Consider the following 16,079-nt stretch of genomic DNA (forward strand, 5'->3'; position numbering starts at 1 on the left):
TCGCCCCATCAGCCAGCCAGCGTGTTCCCAGTGAACCCACCCGCTGCTCCGCTTCGCTAGCTCCCAAATCCCAGCGGCATCACTCGGCCCAGCACTCTTTTTTTTTTCTCCCCTTCTATCTCCAGGTCCCTCCTCCCCCTTCTCACCTCCCCCAACACCACGCCGTGCTCTCCTCCATTCCCCCCCTCGACCATCGCAGAATCCGCCAAGCATCGACCGACCGACCGACGAACGACCAAATTCAGTTTTGTGTTGTTCTTTGTTGTTGTTGTCACAACAGGATTCGGGTGGTGTTGGCCTTCGTTGTCTCGAACGGAATCCGGGAAAACAGCGCCTCCTCAGCGAGCGGTTTTTTCGGCCTTGGGTGTGTGTGTGTGTTGTTGTTTCGCCCACCAGCACAACAGCAACTCTTTTGGAGGATACCCGTCACTTCAACACCAGTGCGGATCGCGTGGTGCCATCACTTTTTTCCTTTAGGTCAGTACCTTGTTCTTTAAGACGTTGGTCGCCGGACCCTCGCTATCGGAAGAGGCGTCTTGAGTTTCGACCAACGACCACCACCACGCGCCCTGTCCGCCCATCCTCTCTTGTTTTGGTCTCCAGTTCTCAACGTTGACCTCGGCCACCCGCACCGGGCCGTAGTGTCATCAGCACACGCCACCGATCTACCACACATCTGCCTGCTGCCTGGGAACAAAACTCGTCTCGAGGGGGACCCAGAAACGTCTTTCGCCTTTGCCAGTTGATGCTTTTTTTTTTTGGCCGGGGGTGTCGGACTGACCTTTTAATTCAACGCAGTGCTTCGACATTCCCTTTTCCTTTCGATCCTAGCGTTTTCCACGTTTCGACAGGCTTTCATTTGAGCCTTTGCTTGCCATCGCGAATTCGCAAGGCAACCAAGTCGCTGATCGACACCAACTCATCACTGTAGAGGATAAGACCTACACTCTATGGCTCAGAAAGCTTAGTAGATCTCGATCGCACCTCTCCCTTCGAGATCACCTCCTACGACACTTCGTGCTCTGGAAATAGAGCGCCTAGCCCGCCTTAGTCCAGCTGCTCGAGGCAGTTCGCCAACTCAGATCTACACTCTCCACCCTTCGATCTTGACTCATTCCATCAACATGCCTGGAGGCGTTTGCGCTGTTCTCGACTACGATGTCGAGCTCATGGCCGACTATGTTTCCGAGATGGCGACCCGCGTGGTGATGCCACGGAACACGGTGAACCCGGCTTTCCGGAAGTACGTCTCGGGGATACTGTCTTCGACTCGTCTTCCCCGGACTACCATTCTGCTCGGTCTCAACTACCTCGCCAAGCGCATCAACATGATGCCCGCTGGTGCGGTCCAGAACGAGGGCGAGATTTGGGGTCTCCTGACCATCGCTCTTCTTCTCGGAAGCAAGTTTCTTGATGACAACACTTTTCAGAACAAGTCTTGGTCGGAGGTCAGTGGCATCCCAGTTCGCGATTTGAACACTCTGGAATACGAGTGGTTGGCTGCCATCGGCTGGGTTCTCTACGTCAATCTGGACGAGAGCAAAGACTACAATGCCTGGCTCGACAATTGGACCGAGTGGAAGGAGACCAAGAAGCGCCAGCAGCACCAGGCCAGCCGCGAACGTCTTGCTGCTCTCGTCACCCCCATCGATACCGACGTTTCCCGTGCCCGCAACCAGCACGTGTACTCCTCTTGGCATCAGCAGCAAGTTGCCGAGTATGAGCGCCTGTCGAGCATGAAGCGTGGCCAGGCTACCCCTCCGGCCTACAGACACGAGCAAGCCTCGTGGGGTTATATGGCGTGGCCTCAGCCTACTGCTCCCTTGACGCCTCCCGATTCTGGCTACGGCACTCCCGAGTATACCAACTCGGCTACTTCTTGCAACTCGCACTACGCTGAGTGGTTTGACCGCGCCATTGTCGGTGGCTCCAACACCTCGAGGCACTACCAGCAACCCGCACCCGCTTACAGCGGATACCGCCACGCTGGGCAGAACACCCGCAATGCCGGCAATTATGGCGGCTTTTACAGCCACAACATTTGGGAACACCCCGGCCCCGACTGCACCTGCAGCAGCTGCGTTTCGGTTCACAAGCAGCCCTCCTATTTCTTCGCTCACAGCTATGGCCAGCCTGTTGCTGGCTAAGCGATTGTATTCACACCAATGCGCACATGAGCGAGCGCATGAAGTCAAGCTGGTGATGCCGTTGGCAGCCAGTTTTACAGATGAAAAAGGCGTTTACGCGGCGCCACTTATTCCACTGCATCGTCTGCTGGACACGGTTTCCTTTTTTTCGGCACATTAAAGAATCGATATATTGCATTCAGATACCCGGAGCGATGACGAGGCGGAACGATCAGGATACCCCCAAGGCGATGTGACACGGTCCATCAACTTTGCTATTCGCCGGTGTCTCAAGATTCTCTTGCCGCCAGTCATCCTTTTCTAATGACTTTCCTCTTCGGTATACGGTTCACTATTTCATACAGCGGCGTTTGCGGATTTTTATTTTCACTTTCCTTTCGAAACCGGTTATAGAATCGACTCGGCCGACCAGTACCTCGCGCCGCGCCGACGACGGCAATCGACAGACCTTGCTTGCTTGGCACATGTTCAAGGCCGCAATGCACCGTGCGTGTGTGGCCCGTTCGTTATCAGATGAACTGAGTCCGCCGCATCGAGCGCCGCCCTTCTAATATCCCGCCCGTTTGGAGGGTCTGATCGCGCTGGTCTTTTTTTCCTAGCTTTATCAAAACCCGGCGGAACGCTTTTCGTTTAGAGCAACATACCCCTGGGCTTTTTCAGTCATACGTTCAAATGACACGGCGCCCAAACCAGACGGGGGCTTTTTTTTTCCTTGTCAAAAAGTTTTGTGGGGCATGGTACATATATTCTGCTTTTTCGTGGTGTCTTTGTTGGTTTTTTTCGGTTTTTTTCGTGTTTGCGGAATTGGTTCAAGAGGTTCAAAAAGTTGGGCTCACCGTGTGGTCATGAGCATGTGTTTTTCAAAGCGATCAAAATGAGGGGTCTTTGCTGCTTTTGCCTATTTTTATTTTCTCTTGCATTGTGTTTATTATTATTCTTTGGCCAGTTACGGGCTCAAGTGGTGTTGTTGATCACTTGGACACGGATGGGAACAGGCTCTCAGCAGTATGGTTCACAATGCCGCTGGCTTGTTATCCCGGGACATGTTTGGTTTCATCGACGGTGGCTTCTAGAGGGGTGTTGGGGGCTTTTTACTGGCATTTCAAGGTAGAGCAGAATGGCCCGGGGAACAATCGGGGGGAGTATACGCTTGGTGTTGTGTAATTTCTTTTGGCTCTTCTTTTTTCTTGTCACAGTGGAATTTTCTCTTGATGACGGGGTAGGTTATTTGGTTCGGCGATTCCCAAACACAACGACTTGATGAGGGTTTGAGGGAAACGAGGGGAAATGGGATCTGGGAGAGAATGGAATGTCAGGCCAGACAGGCTGACGGCGACTTTGCGATCAGCAAGGTCTAACAACAAAATGGGTGGTCTGGCAAGCCAGATGATGGTCATGGGGTCGTGGGCCCGACGGTAATGATCGGAGAGGCAATAACGTGAGGGATTGAGATTTTTTCCTCGGCGTTCCCCAGGCAGTGTGGCAGCGAAGATGTTGCGAGCTCCTGGGATATTCTGCCAGCACCACCTAAGATAAAAAATAAATAAGAAGCAAAATTATGTGCACTATCTGTTCCTTATGCAATTGTGATTGTCTTGCGTGTGAGTCCAAGTCAACACATGTCGTTGAAATAAGCTGGGTGACAGCTGCTGCCGGCTGGTCGAAGACTCACCAAAACAACAACAACAACACCACACTCCATTCAACTTGTAACATCACATTGCCTTTTCATGAATTCTGGAAGCTGCTGTTGTTTTCAATTCAGTTGTTTAACATTACATCCCAATTCATACTAACTTCATATTTTTCTCACCGCAACTTCACTCTCCATCATGTCCTCCCGCTTCGTCTCAGCCGGCTCAATAGACGCCACCACGGGCGAAGCCACCACCGAACACGCCGGCCCATCCGACTCCCAACAGCAGCAGCCACCACCCGTGAGCCAAAAGTCAAAGGAATGGGCAGAAGTCACCCAGCAGCTGGAATCCGACCGCCAGAGACGGATTCTCCAGGCGAAGCAAGCGCAGGAGGGAGGGGAGAAGAGTCTGTACGAGGTTCTCCAAGCGAACAAAGCGGCCAAGCAGGCCGAGTTTGAGGAGAAGAGCAAGTTGAAGAATCAGTTTAGGGCTTTGGATGAGGACGAGATTGATTTTCTGGATGAGGTTGAGCGCCGGAGGAAGGAGGAGGAGGAGAGGAGGAGGAGAGAGGAGGAGGAGGGGCTGAGGGCGTTTAGGGAGATCAAATCTTCTAGGGAGAAGGGGGAGAGTGAGGAGGAGGAGGTGGAGGTGGAGGGGTGGGATTTTGGGGGGGAGGGGGGGAGGAGGAGGAAGCGGAGGGCGGAGGGGAGGAGGTTGTTGGTCAAGAAGGTGAAGAGGGAGGAGAAGATGGATGATGCTGAAGGGTCGCCGGCAGGGAAGCCGAGTGGTGGTTTGGTGGGTGGTGGCTCTGGTGGCGATAAGAAGGCGACAGAGGTGGTGGTGGACAAGGCTGCAGCAACTGCTTCAGTTCCAAAACCAGCAGAAGCGCCAGCGGTTTCGGCCAGGAAGGCGGCTGGTGGTCTGGTGGATTATGGCTCTGATAGCGATGAGTGAGAGGTCAATTTGAGGTTTCTCAAGGCTCAGCTCTGCGTACGCCTACATCGGCGGTTGGGAATGATACGATCTGGGGTCTTCGCAACATCACACTGACGGACAGCAGCCCCATGTGCCATGTGCCATGGCGCTACAAAACCCAAAAACAGACACACAAGAGCCCCAACTCGTTGCCATACACGACACTAAGTTGGCCCTGCCTAAATTAAGCAGCACCACGTTTCAGTATCAATGGATAACTGGAATACAATCGGAAGAAGAAGTGATGCTGTACGTATCTTGTAGCATTGAAGGGGGTTTAACATCGCAATAACACCAACACCAACCAAAGCCAAACAACCCAAAGGCCACCCCAACCGCCGCCCAAATGCTGTCTGTCCTGTCTTGCCTTCCAAATAACATCCTCCTCAAATCTATAGCCGTTTCCCCCATCAGGTATGTATCGCCACGACACCATAGTATACACAACTCCCCACAAAAGCTAATGTTACACGCTAGGTACAATACGTCCTCCCTCCAGCATTGAGTCTGGGCATCAAACATTAGTCCACATCCTCAACATTACTCCTCTTTTCCTCTCCCATAACCTTCCCCTTTCCCCATCGATACAACTGCCTAAACTTCCCCTTTGTCCAACCCTCAATCTCCTCCTCAGGTACCACAATCTTGGCCACCCTCTCCACATCCTCCTTTGACAACTCGAACCTCCTCATCCGCTCGGCAATTCTAGGGTCCAGAACAAGCGGCCTGGCCCTGACAACCTCTGTGATACCAGCCTTTTCCCGCTCCTTGACATGCTCAGGTTCATCCCCAGCCTCTTTCCAGAGAGATTTGATCCAGTCCTTCTCCTCAAAGGCCAACACCTCTTCTTGCTCGTATTTCTGATCCTCTCCCGATTGTTCAGAGAAATGGCGGTAGTGAGCCAGGCAGACTGCGGCGACATCACGGCCGATTTCATCGGCGAGGTGCCGGCGGTTGAAGAAACGGTACAGACGGGTTGGCGTGGAGAGGAAGCCTAACAGGTGAGGTTCCCTCACCGGAGCGACGGGGGAGAATTCATTGGGGATGGAAGATGGGAGGGGGGAGGAGGGGTAATCGGCTGGTGTGTTGTAGGGACGGGGTTGAGGCGGTCGCTTGGGTTTGGATTCCTCCTCTTTCTTCTTTTCCTCCTCTTCCTTCTTCTTGTCCTCTTCTGACTTCTCGCTGTCGGATTCGGCTGTGGGGAGTGGTTCTGGGATGGGGAGTGGAGGGGCGGTTAAGGGACCGAGCCAGCCTTCGTGTAATCCTCTGAGGTATTCCTTCCATGTGTGCCTGCCAATGACGATGTCGCCCTTGATACCGTCGTAGTCTTTAATCCCGCGGATCTTGCGGTGAGCAGCGATGATTTCCTCCTTTGTGGGCTCGTCAGGGAGCTCGGGCTCAACCTCGCCGGAGTCGACTTGCTTGCGGTGGCGGCGGATCTTCTCGGCAGTGTAGGCGCGGACGTCGCCGTCTCGTCGGCCTTGGACAAACTCCCAGTCGAGGCCGGAGGCGGCGAGGATGGGCTTGACGTACTCGGTGTAGTGGTCTTGGGCGGTGCGGAGGCCGTCGCCGGGGGGAGCGGAGAGATAGATTGTGATCTTGCGGAGCTCGGAGAGGGCATTGTGGCTAGGCAGGGGCTCCTTGGCGAGGTGCTCGACGGCGTGTCTCCATTTCGCGATGGCTCGTTTCTTCTCGCGTTTGTCGTAGATGATGCCGGCAGTTATGGCGGTGGAAAGGGTCCAGAAGATCATCCAGTTTCGGGAAGGGAGCTTCTTTGGGAGGGCGGGGAGGCCCAGCATGCGGAGGGCCCGGTTTCTTTCGGGAGCTTTGGCAGCCTGAAACGTGGGAATTGTCAGTTGTGTGATCTTGCATTACAGTCTAGAGTGGAGATATTCCATACTTTCTCGGCCACCTCAGCCGCCGGCGGTGTTACCGGCGCCGACGGCTGCGCTGGTGGTGTTGGTTCTGCCATGTGTGGAAGCTTTGTGGTGGTCTATATTCAGAAGCACTATGAGCGCATTGGCCTTGACGCTGCCTCCAGTGGGCTTTTCAGTTGGACAAGAAACCAAGCAGTCTCAACAACTTGAAACTGGCAAGAAGGACACTGGCGAAGCCGGCTGTGGATTCCGTCGGCACGATACTGAGGTGCTCGCTGACGATATCGGTCCCTCACTGGAGTCAAATTTCCAGATGCTTTCTTATCGCGATAAGCCTGCCTTTGTGCACGGGCCACCATATGTGAGCTCATCGAGGTCCAAGCCAAGAACCAACCCAAGGACACCGAGGCCCTGCTACATTTTGAATACTGCATTGTATTCTCCTGAACCGACTTTATTTGTCAATATCCTCCAAACATAGCTAATCTTCGATTCTCCTTTCAAAGAGTCTCTTTCCTGCTCGTGGGCAGTTTTGGTTTATTCTGTCGATACAGATCCTGTGTAAGTTAACTACTACGGAGCACTCAAAAGCGGATCGGCGGTGCAGCCCGGAGGGAACTCTCCAACTGTCTGTTCAAAGTCCCTAAATAGCTGCCCAATATCGAACCTCTTTGTCGGTAAGCCCCGAGGCTGCAGGGCTTTCCGGGAAAATGCACATGGCCTAGCAAAGAATTGTTTGGCGAGCATCGGGACAGCAGACTGATGGGTGAGCATTGTTTCGAAACCCGAATTGTAAACGCATCAGGGGCTCTGTGAGGCGAGCCCCTGAAAGCCCAGATGGAGGATCACCAACCCCACTTCTTCAGAGCTTCAACTGCCCGCCAGGCCACACAGAGGGAGCTCTGATAGCACGATGCCAGCCGTGTGATATGCTGTGTAGCGCCAGAAGGGGGAAGTAAACGCAGCAGTGATGAAGAATCGTCGGAGCTGTTGATCCAGTCATTCATCCAACTTCACATATCCCCTCCAAGAGTCGGAGTCCCTGCCAGAATCCAGTGTCCAGTGTCCTAGCGTCTGATACCCCTCTTTGGCGCCTTCCTCAGGGCCAGCCTGCCAAATAATTTATTGCGAGGCACAGCGGTACACAATTATTTTACATCCCGTGTTTCTCAACGGTCGAGTCTTGAGCTTGGCCTGACCTCACCGACATCCATACCTACATAAACAAGGTGACTCTGCTGGCACAACAACAACATCAACAGCTTTCATCATCTGTCTTCCAGGTGGTTGCCACGTCTGAAAACAGCTTGACAAGAGACCATCCCCAACGCTAGTGTTGCACCCTGTCTGCCCCACCACTCGAGCGACCGCCCAGTGATCCGAGTCCACTCCCGTTTCCTCTCGCACGGTAACCTCCCCCAGCGCCAGAGTGCCACCGCTCGACCCGACCCTTTGTCTTGTCCCGAGAAAAAGCAAAGCTCCTTTTTCATCTGCGACCCCTTTTTGCGAAAACACCATCCGGCACCTTCCTGTCGACAGTCTCTAGGAAAACCAGCAGTTGATCTGCCAGAGTCTACCGCCAGCAAGCCAGAGCGAGCAGAGCAGCCCTGCCGAGTTGGGTGCGCCCCCTATCTTCGATCGCCGAACCCGAACCCTTACTGTCCATCCATCACGACATCTTGACAACACACACGCGCCGCCACGATGGATAACCAAGGTAACCGTCTCTACCTGAACTTCGGGAACAATAACAACAACAACAACACCGATCGCCTCGCCGCCTCCGATCGCACGCAGTATCCCACCACTCCCTCCACCTTCCCCCAGCCCGTCTTCCCAACCGGCCCCTCTGGTCAGGCGCCGACCCCCCAGCAGGCCCAGCAAGGTTACCCGCAAGGCTATGCTTCCAACAGCTACTACAATCCTAACCAGTATGCCCCTCACTACCCTTCCCATCTTGCTTCCCAGGTCCAGAACTACAACTCTCCTAGACCAGGTTATGGACAGGCCCGCTCAACTACTCCTGGCTCTAGTAACGATCCCAACGCTGGACTGGCCCATCAATTTGCCCACCAGAACCTAGGCGGTGCCGGCAGACCCCAGAACTACAGTGCCCGTGGTCCTTCTCCAGGACAGCGCCCCCGTACGGCTAACAGCCAGGGCCAGCAGCCTGGCTACGGCAGCTACTTGAACGCGCCTCCGATGCCTTCGCAGAACTCTGGGCTTGAGTTTGCCCCCGCCCCCGAGCGGAACCCGGACAAATACGGCCCCAATGCCAACAACAACCAGAAGAAGTGCTCCCAATTGGCCTCGGATTTCTTCAAGGACAGTGTCAAGCGGGCTCGTGAGCGGAACCAAAGGTAGGCAGTGTGCTGGGTGAGACGGGTGGATGAAGCTAATCACGTCGGCGCAGACAAAGCGAGATGGAACAGAAGCTGAACGAGACCACGGATCCCCGCCGCCGGGAATCCATATGGGCGACTGGAGGCAGAAAGGAGGGCCAGTACCTCCGCTTCCTCCGAACCAAGGACAAGCCCGAGAACTATAACACCATCAAGATTATCGGCAAGGGTGCTTTCGGTGAGGTGAAGCTGGTTCAGAAGAAGTCGGACGGCAAGGTTTATGCCATGAAGAGCTTGATCAAGACGGAAATGTTCAAGAAGGACCAGCTTGCGCACGTTCGCGCCGAGCGTGATATTCTTGCCGAATCAGACAGTCCCTGGGTCGTCAAGCTCTACACGACCTTTCAAGATGCCAACTTCCTCTACATGCTCATGGAGTTCTTGCCCGGTGGCGATCTCATGACCATGTTGATCAAGTACGAAATCTTTTCCGAGGATATCACACGGTTCTACATTGCCGAGATTGTGTTGGCTATTGAGGCTGTCCATAAGTTGGGCTTCATTCACAGGTGTGTTCTTTTGCTGGAGTCGTAACGGCGTTTGGATACTGACAGATGCTTCAGAGATATCAAGCCAGACAACATTCTCCTCGACAGGGGCGGTCACGTCAAGCTGACGGATTTCGGTCTATCGACTGGTTTCCACAAGCTCCACGACAACAACTACTATGCGCAGCTTCTGACGGGCAAGTCCAACAAGCCTCGCGACAACAGAAACTCGATTGCCATTGACCAGATTAACTTGACGGTCAGCAACCGCTCCCAGATCAATGACTGGAGGCGGTCGAGGAGACTGATGGCGTACTCCACTGTTGGTACTCCCGATTACATTGCCCCTGAAATCTTCACGGGTAATGGTTACTCTTTCGACTGCGATTGGTGGTCCCTAGGTACCATCATGTTCGAGTGCTTGATTGGGTGGCCCCCTTTCTGTGCCGAGGATAGTCATGACACATACCGCAAGATTGTCAACTGGAGACAGTCGCTGTACTTCCCCGACGACATTCAGCTCAAGCCTGATGCTGAGAACCTGATCAGAAGGCATGTTAGATTGGCTGAATTCATGCCTGGTACATTGCTAACACACTCTGTAGCTTGATCTGCAACACCGAGAACCGTCTGGGCCGGGGTGGGTCTGATGAGATCAAGCGTCACCCCTTCTTCTATGGTGTTGAGTTTGAGAGCTTGCGCAGGATTAGGGCGCCTTTCGAGCCCCGCCTCACCTCCAACATTGATACCACCTATTTCCCCACGGACGAGATCGACCAGACCGACAACGCCACGTTGATCAAGGCTGCCCAGGCCGCTAGAGGCGCCGCGGCCAGCCAACAGCAGGAGGAAAGCCCAGAGATGAGCTTACCATTCATTGGATACACGTTCAAGCGGTTCGATAACAACTTCCGGTGATTGGGGAATTCTGGTGTCTAGTTGGGAAAGTGTATTCTGAGGTAGGGCATAATTCTTGCTCGCAGAGAAGAAGAGCTTTAGTTGGTGATGCAAATCTACAATCAGTTAACTCGATGGGGGAAAAAAAAGAGGAGGTTGGGTTTGCCTTGCTTTTGTGATCATCGAAAAAAGAGGAAAGAGACTTGTTGGCTCTGATGTACGCTTTGAACTGCATGTCTGTTTATTGTTGTGTACATAGTTGCATATCTACGCAAGCTGGGGGGTTTGAGAGGGGGGATGTAGGCATGTTACAGACAGCTGTCATGGGATCATCTCGAAGAGATGGATGTCTGTAGCTGAGCAATCCCATTGCCTGTGCAGGCAAGCCCTTGGCAGTGATGAATGTACAAAGTCGAATTGTCCATGAATTGCAGTCTCATTATGAAGGGTATCTATCATTAACTCGGTACGCGCCTGGAACACAGTCCGCTAATATCCCCTTTGCGATGTGTTAGCCTAGAGAACGGCGAGGCGTGTGGTTTCTTGAGGCCTTACAGCTTGCTCAAATTGGTGTCTTGCTTATTTCTCTCAACCTCCTGGACTGCCACTGCTTCGTCTGTGTGCCCTCATCCTTTGCTGGCTTTCAGACAGTCGATTTTCGCCATGATACGCCGGTTATTTCGAATCCATACCTCCTCCGCATCGTCTCTACCGCCTCCCCGTCAAGCCCGGCGCGGCATTAAACCTCTCCTCTCTCTCCGTCATAAACATGATCTGCACCCAATACTCCTTGCTATCCGGATCCCAAAACTCAAACTGCCTCCCGTCCTCCCTCTTGTCCAGCTCCCTGGCAGGAATCTTGAACCCGCAGGTTTCGTACGGTTCCGCCGCGACGAGAAGATACTGAAAATTCCTATCCGGCTCCTCCACCCTCTGCGTAAACGCACTCATGACCTGCCACTTGGGCGTAACTCCCACCCCGATATCCGGATACTGCAGCTGAAACAGCAAGCCCTGCTGTCTCGTGATCGGATCTCTGACCTTTGTGATTTTGTACCCCGGCCTCCCAATCTTGACAACATTCTTCCTTGGCCCGCCAGCACCAAGACCCAAGGCAGCAAAGCCGGCGCCGACGACTCCGACAGGTAAGCCGGTAGTGGGATCGATTTCCCCTTTGCCCTCTTTTTGTTCCCTGGCGGCGCGGCGGGCGAGGTTGGTCTGGTGCTTTTTGCCTTGGGTGTGGGCGAGGTAGGAGCCGTCGTTCTGGTGGACCGTCAGGCAGAGGCGGCACTCGAAGGAGCCGAGGTGATTCTTGAAGATGTAGGGGTCCTTGTCGAGGTCGATTTGCTCGAGGGCGAGCTTGCGGAGGCGCTCGCGGCGGTCGGCGTTGGTGGCTGAGTGGGAGGCTACCCCGCCGCCGCCGAATTTGGAGCCGGCGCGGTTTTGGTAGTCCATTATTTCTTGGGTTTCGAGGTGGATTGGGGGGTTGTCGGGTTGGGGGAATGGGGTTGGTGCGGTGTGGTGGTCGTGATGGTGGTAAGAGGAAGTGCTGAGAGGCGAGGCGGCAAGCTTCTGGATAAGACGTGTCGCGCCGCGCTTCGGGTGGCGGGCGGGTGGTGGCAGTTGGCGAGCAGCCCGTCCACTTAGACAGCAGTAGCTCCCCTTCTTCTTTTTGTCAACGATAACGATGCACCCATCTTCACTGGAACATCTGTTGTGGGAAACAGTCAATTCAATTCAGAATGCTATGCTAGTTTACTTCGTCTCTCATTTATTCCATTTCCTCAATCCGTCCTCAATGTCCTTATCGTCCTCGTCATTCCAGTTCATCATAGCTCATAACCCCAACCCGCCCTTCAACCTCCCCCTTACGTCAACCCAGCCACAACCACCACCACCACCCCCGCAATCGCCAACCCCATCGACACACCAAGTCTACCGCCCTCGCTGTATCTAGGCGGCAAACCCTGCGCCCACCCATCAGTATTCCCCTGAGGCCTAGGCAGTTGTGGCTGGTCAGGGTTGGGTTTGGCAGAAGGAGGGTAGTCGGGAGCAAGGACAGTCTTGAGCTCATGGGCGATCCCTCCAGGAGCGCACTGTGTCCCCTTTGCGGTGGGCATCACGGCGGACCAGATCCCTGAGCCGCAGCGCTGCCAGGAGGTGAGCATGCAGTTCCATTGGCCTTCGAGGCTGGGTGGGCAGGGGGTGCTGGGGGTGTAGGCGCCTGCTGGGAGGGGGGCGGGGGGTTCAAGGAGGGAGGAGCGGATGTGGACTTCTGGGTGGAATCCCTCGGGGCGGTGTTCCTCGGCGTGGTTCTCCTCCAGGCGGCTCACTTCAAGGTGGTCCCCTTTCGGGTGGTGGGTTTCCTCGGTATGGGATTGCTCGGGAGGATACTGTCCCTCTGGCTGGTGTTCTTCGGCATGGTGTTGGCCCTCCGGCCGGTGCTCCTCGTAGGATGGGCGGTGTTCTTTCTCTCTAAATTCGCGGCGTGGTCGAGGGAAGGAGATGTGATGGGCGGGTTGCTCAGGCTGGTGCTCTCCTTCCTCTCCAGACTCGTGATGGGGTTGAGAAACTGCCGGGTGATAGGCAGGGTGATCAGGGGCAATAGGAGGAACCTCGGCAGGACGCTGCTCCTCGGGATTGATAAGAGGGGAGGCGGCTCCCAAAGTGGCGAGGCAGAGGAGAGTTGTGATCATGAGGAAAGCCGGAAGCTTTCCCGGGCTTGATTGCACGGCCATTGACTTGTAACAGAACGGATTCCGGAAGAGCGCTGACGGCCAGAGGGTGGGAGTGGCCTTCTTGAGCTCTGGGCTGGGTCCGGAATGCGAGACGCTCGGTTCCGGGTGGGTCTTTTCTTGGATGTCGTTGATGGAGGTCATCTTGCGAGTTCGCTTTTCCGATTTGATAGGTGATTGTTTCGAAAATTGATCACAATGTAAGTAAGTGTACATGTGTGATTGACTGACTGCTTTGTGCCGATGCAGAAACTTGGTGTGATGAAGGATGGCATCCGGGTTATATCACCATGCCACGGCCACTTCTTCGCGAAGGCTGGCGCGCAGTCACACATGTCTTACCTCCCACCCGAGCTGGGATAGAGATACGTGTTGCGCGCTTTCGAGATCACGGTGGACTTCATCCTGCCATTTTCTTTGGTAGGGTGGTGATGGTCAACACTGCTGGCCCGAGAGTTGTCCACGCTGGGGCTGTCATTCGATGGTCGATGTGCGCTATCCAACTGACTAGCCATTGGTTTGCGTCTACTGTGTGATTGGGCTGGCTTACTGACCGCCTTTGGGTCGAAAAGGTCAGTTGAGGCATTGCCGCGAGATAGTTGAAGCTTATTCAGAAGCAGCTGCCATATTGCCCGGCCTCCCTAAACTCTGCACCGATCACAAGAGCCTTCCTGAATCTTGTCGAAGCACTATGGCTGTTCAAACACAGCAGATTCAGACTCACCCGCTCCTCGAAGAAGATTGTCAAAGAATGCGGTATCCACGCCTTGCAAGCCCCAGCTCTCAACGGAACCTAGTTCAAAGGGTTGGCCGTCTTCTCCAAACGCACATGCTAGTCCTTCAGGCATGTCGGAACCTCGTCGAATCACTATCCCTCCCAAGTAGGGAATATGAATTCTTAGGATGTTGTCACCATCGCTTGTCGTTCCACCACACCCCAGCTCTTCAGCCTCTTCAGCTTGCTGTTCTGATTGCGAGCCATAGCTGCATATTTCTCCAGCAGCGGCTTCTGACTCGATGAAGAGTAGATGCCGCAACAAAGTCGCTATTCTCTTCGCTATAGCGTCTTCACCATCCACAGACATGCGCTCCATGGCTTCCAGTGTCGCCTCCAACATACCGCGATCACCCTGTCGTTGATGTGCTAGGAAGTCCAAGGCATCAAAACCCAGCACTCGCTGAACTTTTTGTCTATGTGAATCCAAGTGGGCAATACACATTGCCGTGCTGGCAATGAAAGCCAGAAAATCGATTCCATGGCAATACGAGCTGACTGGATTACCTTTCCGAAAAGTCAAGAAGCGCGTGATGACTTCTCGGCTTGCGGTAACGGCAGTAATCTTGCTGTAGTTACAGCTCAGGTCGGAGGCGGGTCTAAGCAAATAGGGAAGATGAAGCTGTGCCAGGAGGTGATAGTGAACTGCCTGGCTCATGAGATGAAGCGTCTTGTCCGGAGCCTCAAGATCGTCCTCGGCAGTGCGAGGCGCAAAGTCAGGGGTAAGCCACCACCGAGGTGGCATAAAAGCTGATGCTTTTTGGAGCAGGTCGTCAATCTCCTGCGTTGCGGAGATATCGTTGATGTCGTTTCTCTGTAGGATGTATCCGGCGGCAACGCAGTGAAGCCTCCGCAATTGCTCGGCTGGGGTGCATTTCTCCAACACTTTTGGTGTTGCGAAAGAGTTGTCAGATGAGCCCTGTGGAAGTCCAAGCATGAGCGAGAGGTAGCGGTCGGATTGCACTATTCGGGACCAGAGGTACTCAGGATCGATATTGGCCTCTGTGTTGGATGACAATGTGTTGAGGCATGTTTTCGCTTGTTTGCCGCGGTGAAGTCCCATCAACTGTGCCATCGTCATAGCCCGGCGAGTTGCACTCCATGATCTTCGTAGGTTTCCAGCTCTGTCGTGGTACATGCTTTCCATCATGATGCACTCGATGCCCTCTATTGAGTCAGTGAGCTGATCGTTACTTGCCACCATGCTGATGGCCCTCTCCACCGCTCGAGACATTACATCGCGGTATCCAGTGGCGCGGTTTTCCAACGGTTCGACACAGGATGCTGGTACATCTTGGAGAAGCAGACCCAGAAGTAAAGCCCTGCGAGCTATTAGAACCGGGTGTGCTCCAGGAGGCGGCTTTTGCATTGTATCCACCAACCACGGCTTGCTCGACGCTGAGGGGTTAGGTGACAAGATGCCACCGACTTTGAACAGGAGCTCCATGAGCGAGGTTTGGAGAGGAAGCTCTGATATCTGATCCAAGACACTCTTGTCAGGCCATGCCTCCAGAAGTTCAGTTGCGGTTCTTCTGAGCTCTGCTGTCTGCTGATTGTCTTCAGACTCCGGATTGCTGGGAAGTGGTGGCTGTTGAAGGTCCGGTGTTCTGTCCTCGGTATCCCTCTGAGCACTATTTAGGGAGTCGATCTTTCTGGCCAGGTTCTTGACCAGAGACTCGACTCGACCGAGACGGCCCTCAGTGTCGCCATTGATGTGCTGTGTAACAACATCAGGAAACTCCTGGCTGAGGCATGTTGACCGTCGTCGTTCACATGCATCGCAAACAGAGTTTGTTTCTACCGAAAATATGCATCGTACCTTCCTGCGCTTGCACTCCCAGCAGCTCTTTGTGCCTTTTCGAACTCTGAGCTTTTTTCTAGGGGGCTCGAGGTCGCTGATATACGATGGTTCGGAGATTCTGTTGATCATGTCGAACGCTCAAATACAGAATTTGCAAGCCAACCAGCTTGATGTAAAGGGATTATGAAGGGAGAAGTATATGTTACAGACTTCGACTGAATAGATCTAGTGGATTGCGTTGTTGTGGTGTTGAGCGTAGGGGAAAGCCGACCCTGAATATCATTCGCCCGAGCTCTCCCATTTCGGCCGAAGCTCGGCGCAAGCACCGAAGTTGTAACCGAGCAT

The 16,079-nt window shown here is 54.0% G+C and overlaps 7 protein-coding genes across 7 annotated transcripts; 3 read left to right on the top strand and 4 right to left on the bottom strand.

Moving 5' to 3' along the window:
* Positions 1 to 1,124: 1,124 nt before the first annotated feature.
* Positions 1,125 to 2,147, top strand: CLG1 (cyclin-like protein; the record flags this gene model as incomplete). The annotated part of the gene is made up of 1 exon (XM_062914722.1): positions 1,125 to 2,147. One exon carries the CDS (start codon positions 1,125 to 1,127, stop codon positions 2,145 to 2,147), a length of 1,023 nt encoding a protein of 340 aa, XP_062763474.1.
* Positions 2,148 to 3,881: 1,734 nt separating this feature from the next.
* On the bottom strand, positions 3,882 to 6,985 carry TIM54 (mitochondrial import inner membrane translocase subunit tim54). The gene is made up of 2 exons (XM_062914724.1): positions 6,660 to 6,985; positions 3,882 to 6,594 (listed from the first exon to the last, which is right to left on the bottom strand). Exons 1-2 carry the CDS (start codon positions 6,729 to 6,731, stop codon positions 5,281 to 5,283), a joined length of 1,386 nt encoding a protein of 461 aa, XP_062763475.1. The 5' UTR covers positions 6,732 to 6,985; the 3' UTR covers positions 3,882 to 5,280.
* QC763_609010 (uncharacterized protein) lies at positions 3,980 to 4,802 on the top strand (the record flags this gene model as incomplete). The annotated part of the gene is made up of 2 exons (XM_062914723.1): positions 3,980 to 4,734; positions 4,763 to 4,802. The coding sequence occupies 2 exons, from the start codon at positions 3,980 to 3,982 to the stop codon at positions 4,800 to 4,802; spliced, it is 795 nt and encodes a 264-aa protein (XP_062763476.1).
* Positions 6,986 to 7,707: 722 nt separating the features above from the next.
* On the top strand, positions 7,708 to 10,886 carry CBK1 (Serine/threonine-protein kinase). Its single transcript, XM_062914725.1, has 5 exons — positions 7,708 to 8,567; positions 8,670 to 8,996; positions 9,050 to 9,547; positions 9,602 to 10,078; positions 10,132 to 10,886. Exons 1-5 carry the CDS (start codon positions 8,341 to 8,343, stop codon positions 10,442 to 10,444), a joined length of 1,842 nt encoding a protein of 613 aa, XP_062763477.1. The 5' UTR covers positions 7,708 to 8,340; the 3' UTR covers positions 10,445 to 10,886.
* Positions 10,887 to 11,131: 245 nt separating this feature from the next.
* sap62 (CWF complex protein sap62) lies at positions 11,132 to 11,878 on the bottom strand (the record flags this gene model as incomplete). The annotated part of the gene is made up of 1 exon (XM_062914726.1): positions 11,132 to 11,878. One exon carries the CDS (start codon positions 11,876 to 11,878, stop codon positions 11,132 to 11,134), a length of 747 nt encoding a protein of 248 aa, XP_062763478.1.
* Positions 11,879 to 12,291: 413 nt separating this feature from the next.
* QC763_609045 (uncharacterized protein) lies at positions 12,292 to 13,374 on the bottom strand (the record flags this gene model as incomplete). Its single annotated transcript, XM_062914727.1, has 1 exon — positions 12,292 to 13,374. One exon carries the CDS (start codon positions 13,372 to 13,374, stop codon positions 12,292 to 12,294), a length of 1,083 nt encoding a protein of 360 aa, XP_062763479.1.
* Positions 13,375 to 13,847: 473 nt separating this feature from the next.
* Positions 13,848 to 15,863, bottom strand: QC763_609050 (uncharacterized protein; the record flags this gene model as incomplete). The annotated part of the gene is made up of 1 exon (XM_062914728.1): positions 13,848 to 15,863. One exon carries the CDS (start codon positions 15,861 to 15,863, stop codon positions 13,848 to 13,850), a length of 2,016 nt encoding a protein of 671 aa, XP_062763480.1.
* Between the last annotated feature and the right edge of the window lie 216 nt (positions 15,864 to 16,079).

The sequence above is a fragment of the Podospora pseudopauciseta genome, chromosome 6, assembly GCF_035222475.1.
Source record: "Podospora pseudopauciseta strain CBS 411.78 chromosome 6, whole genome shotgun sequence".
Taxonomy (NCBI): domain Eukaryota; kingdom Fungi; phylum Ascomycota; class Sordariomycetes; order Sordariales; family Podosporaceae; genus Podospora; species Podospora pseudopauciseta.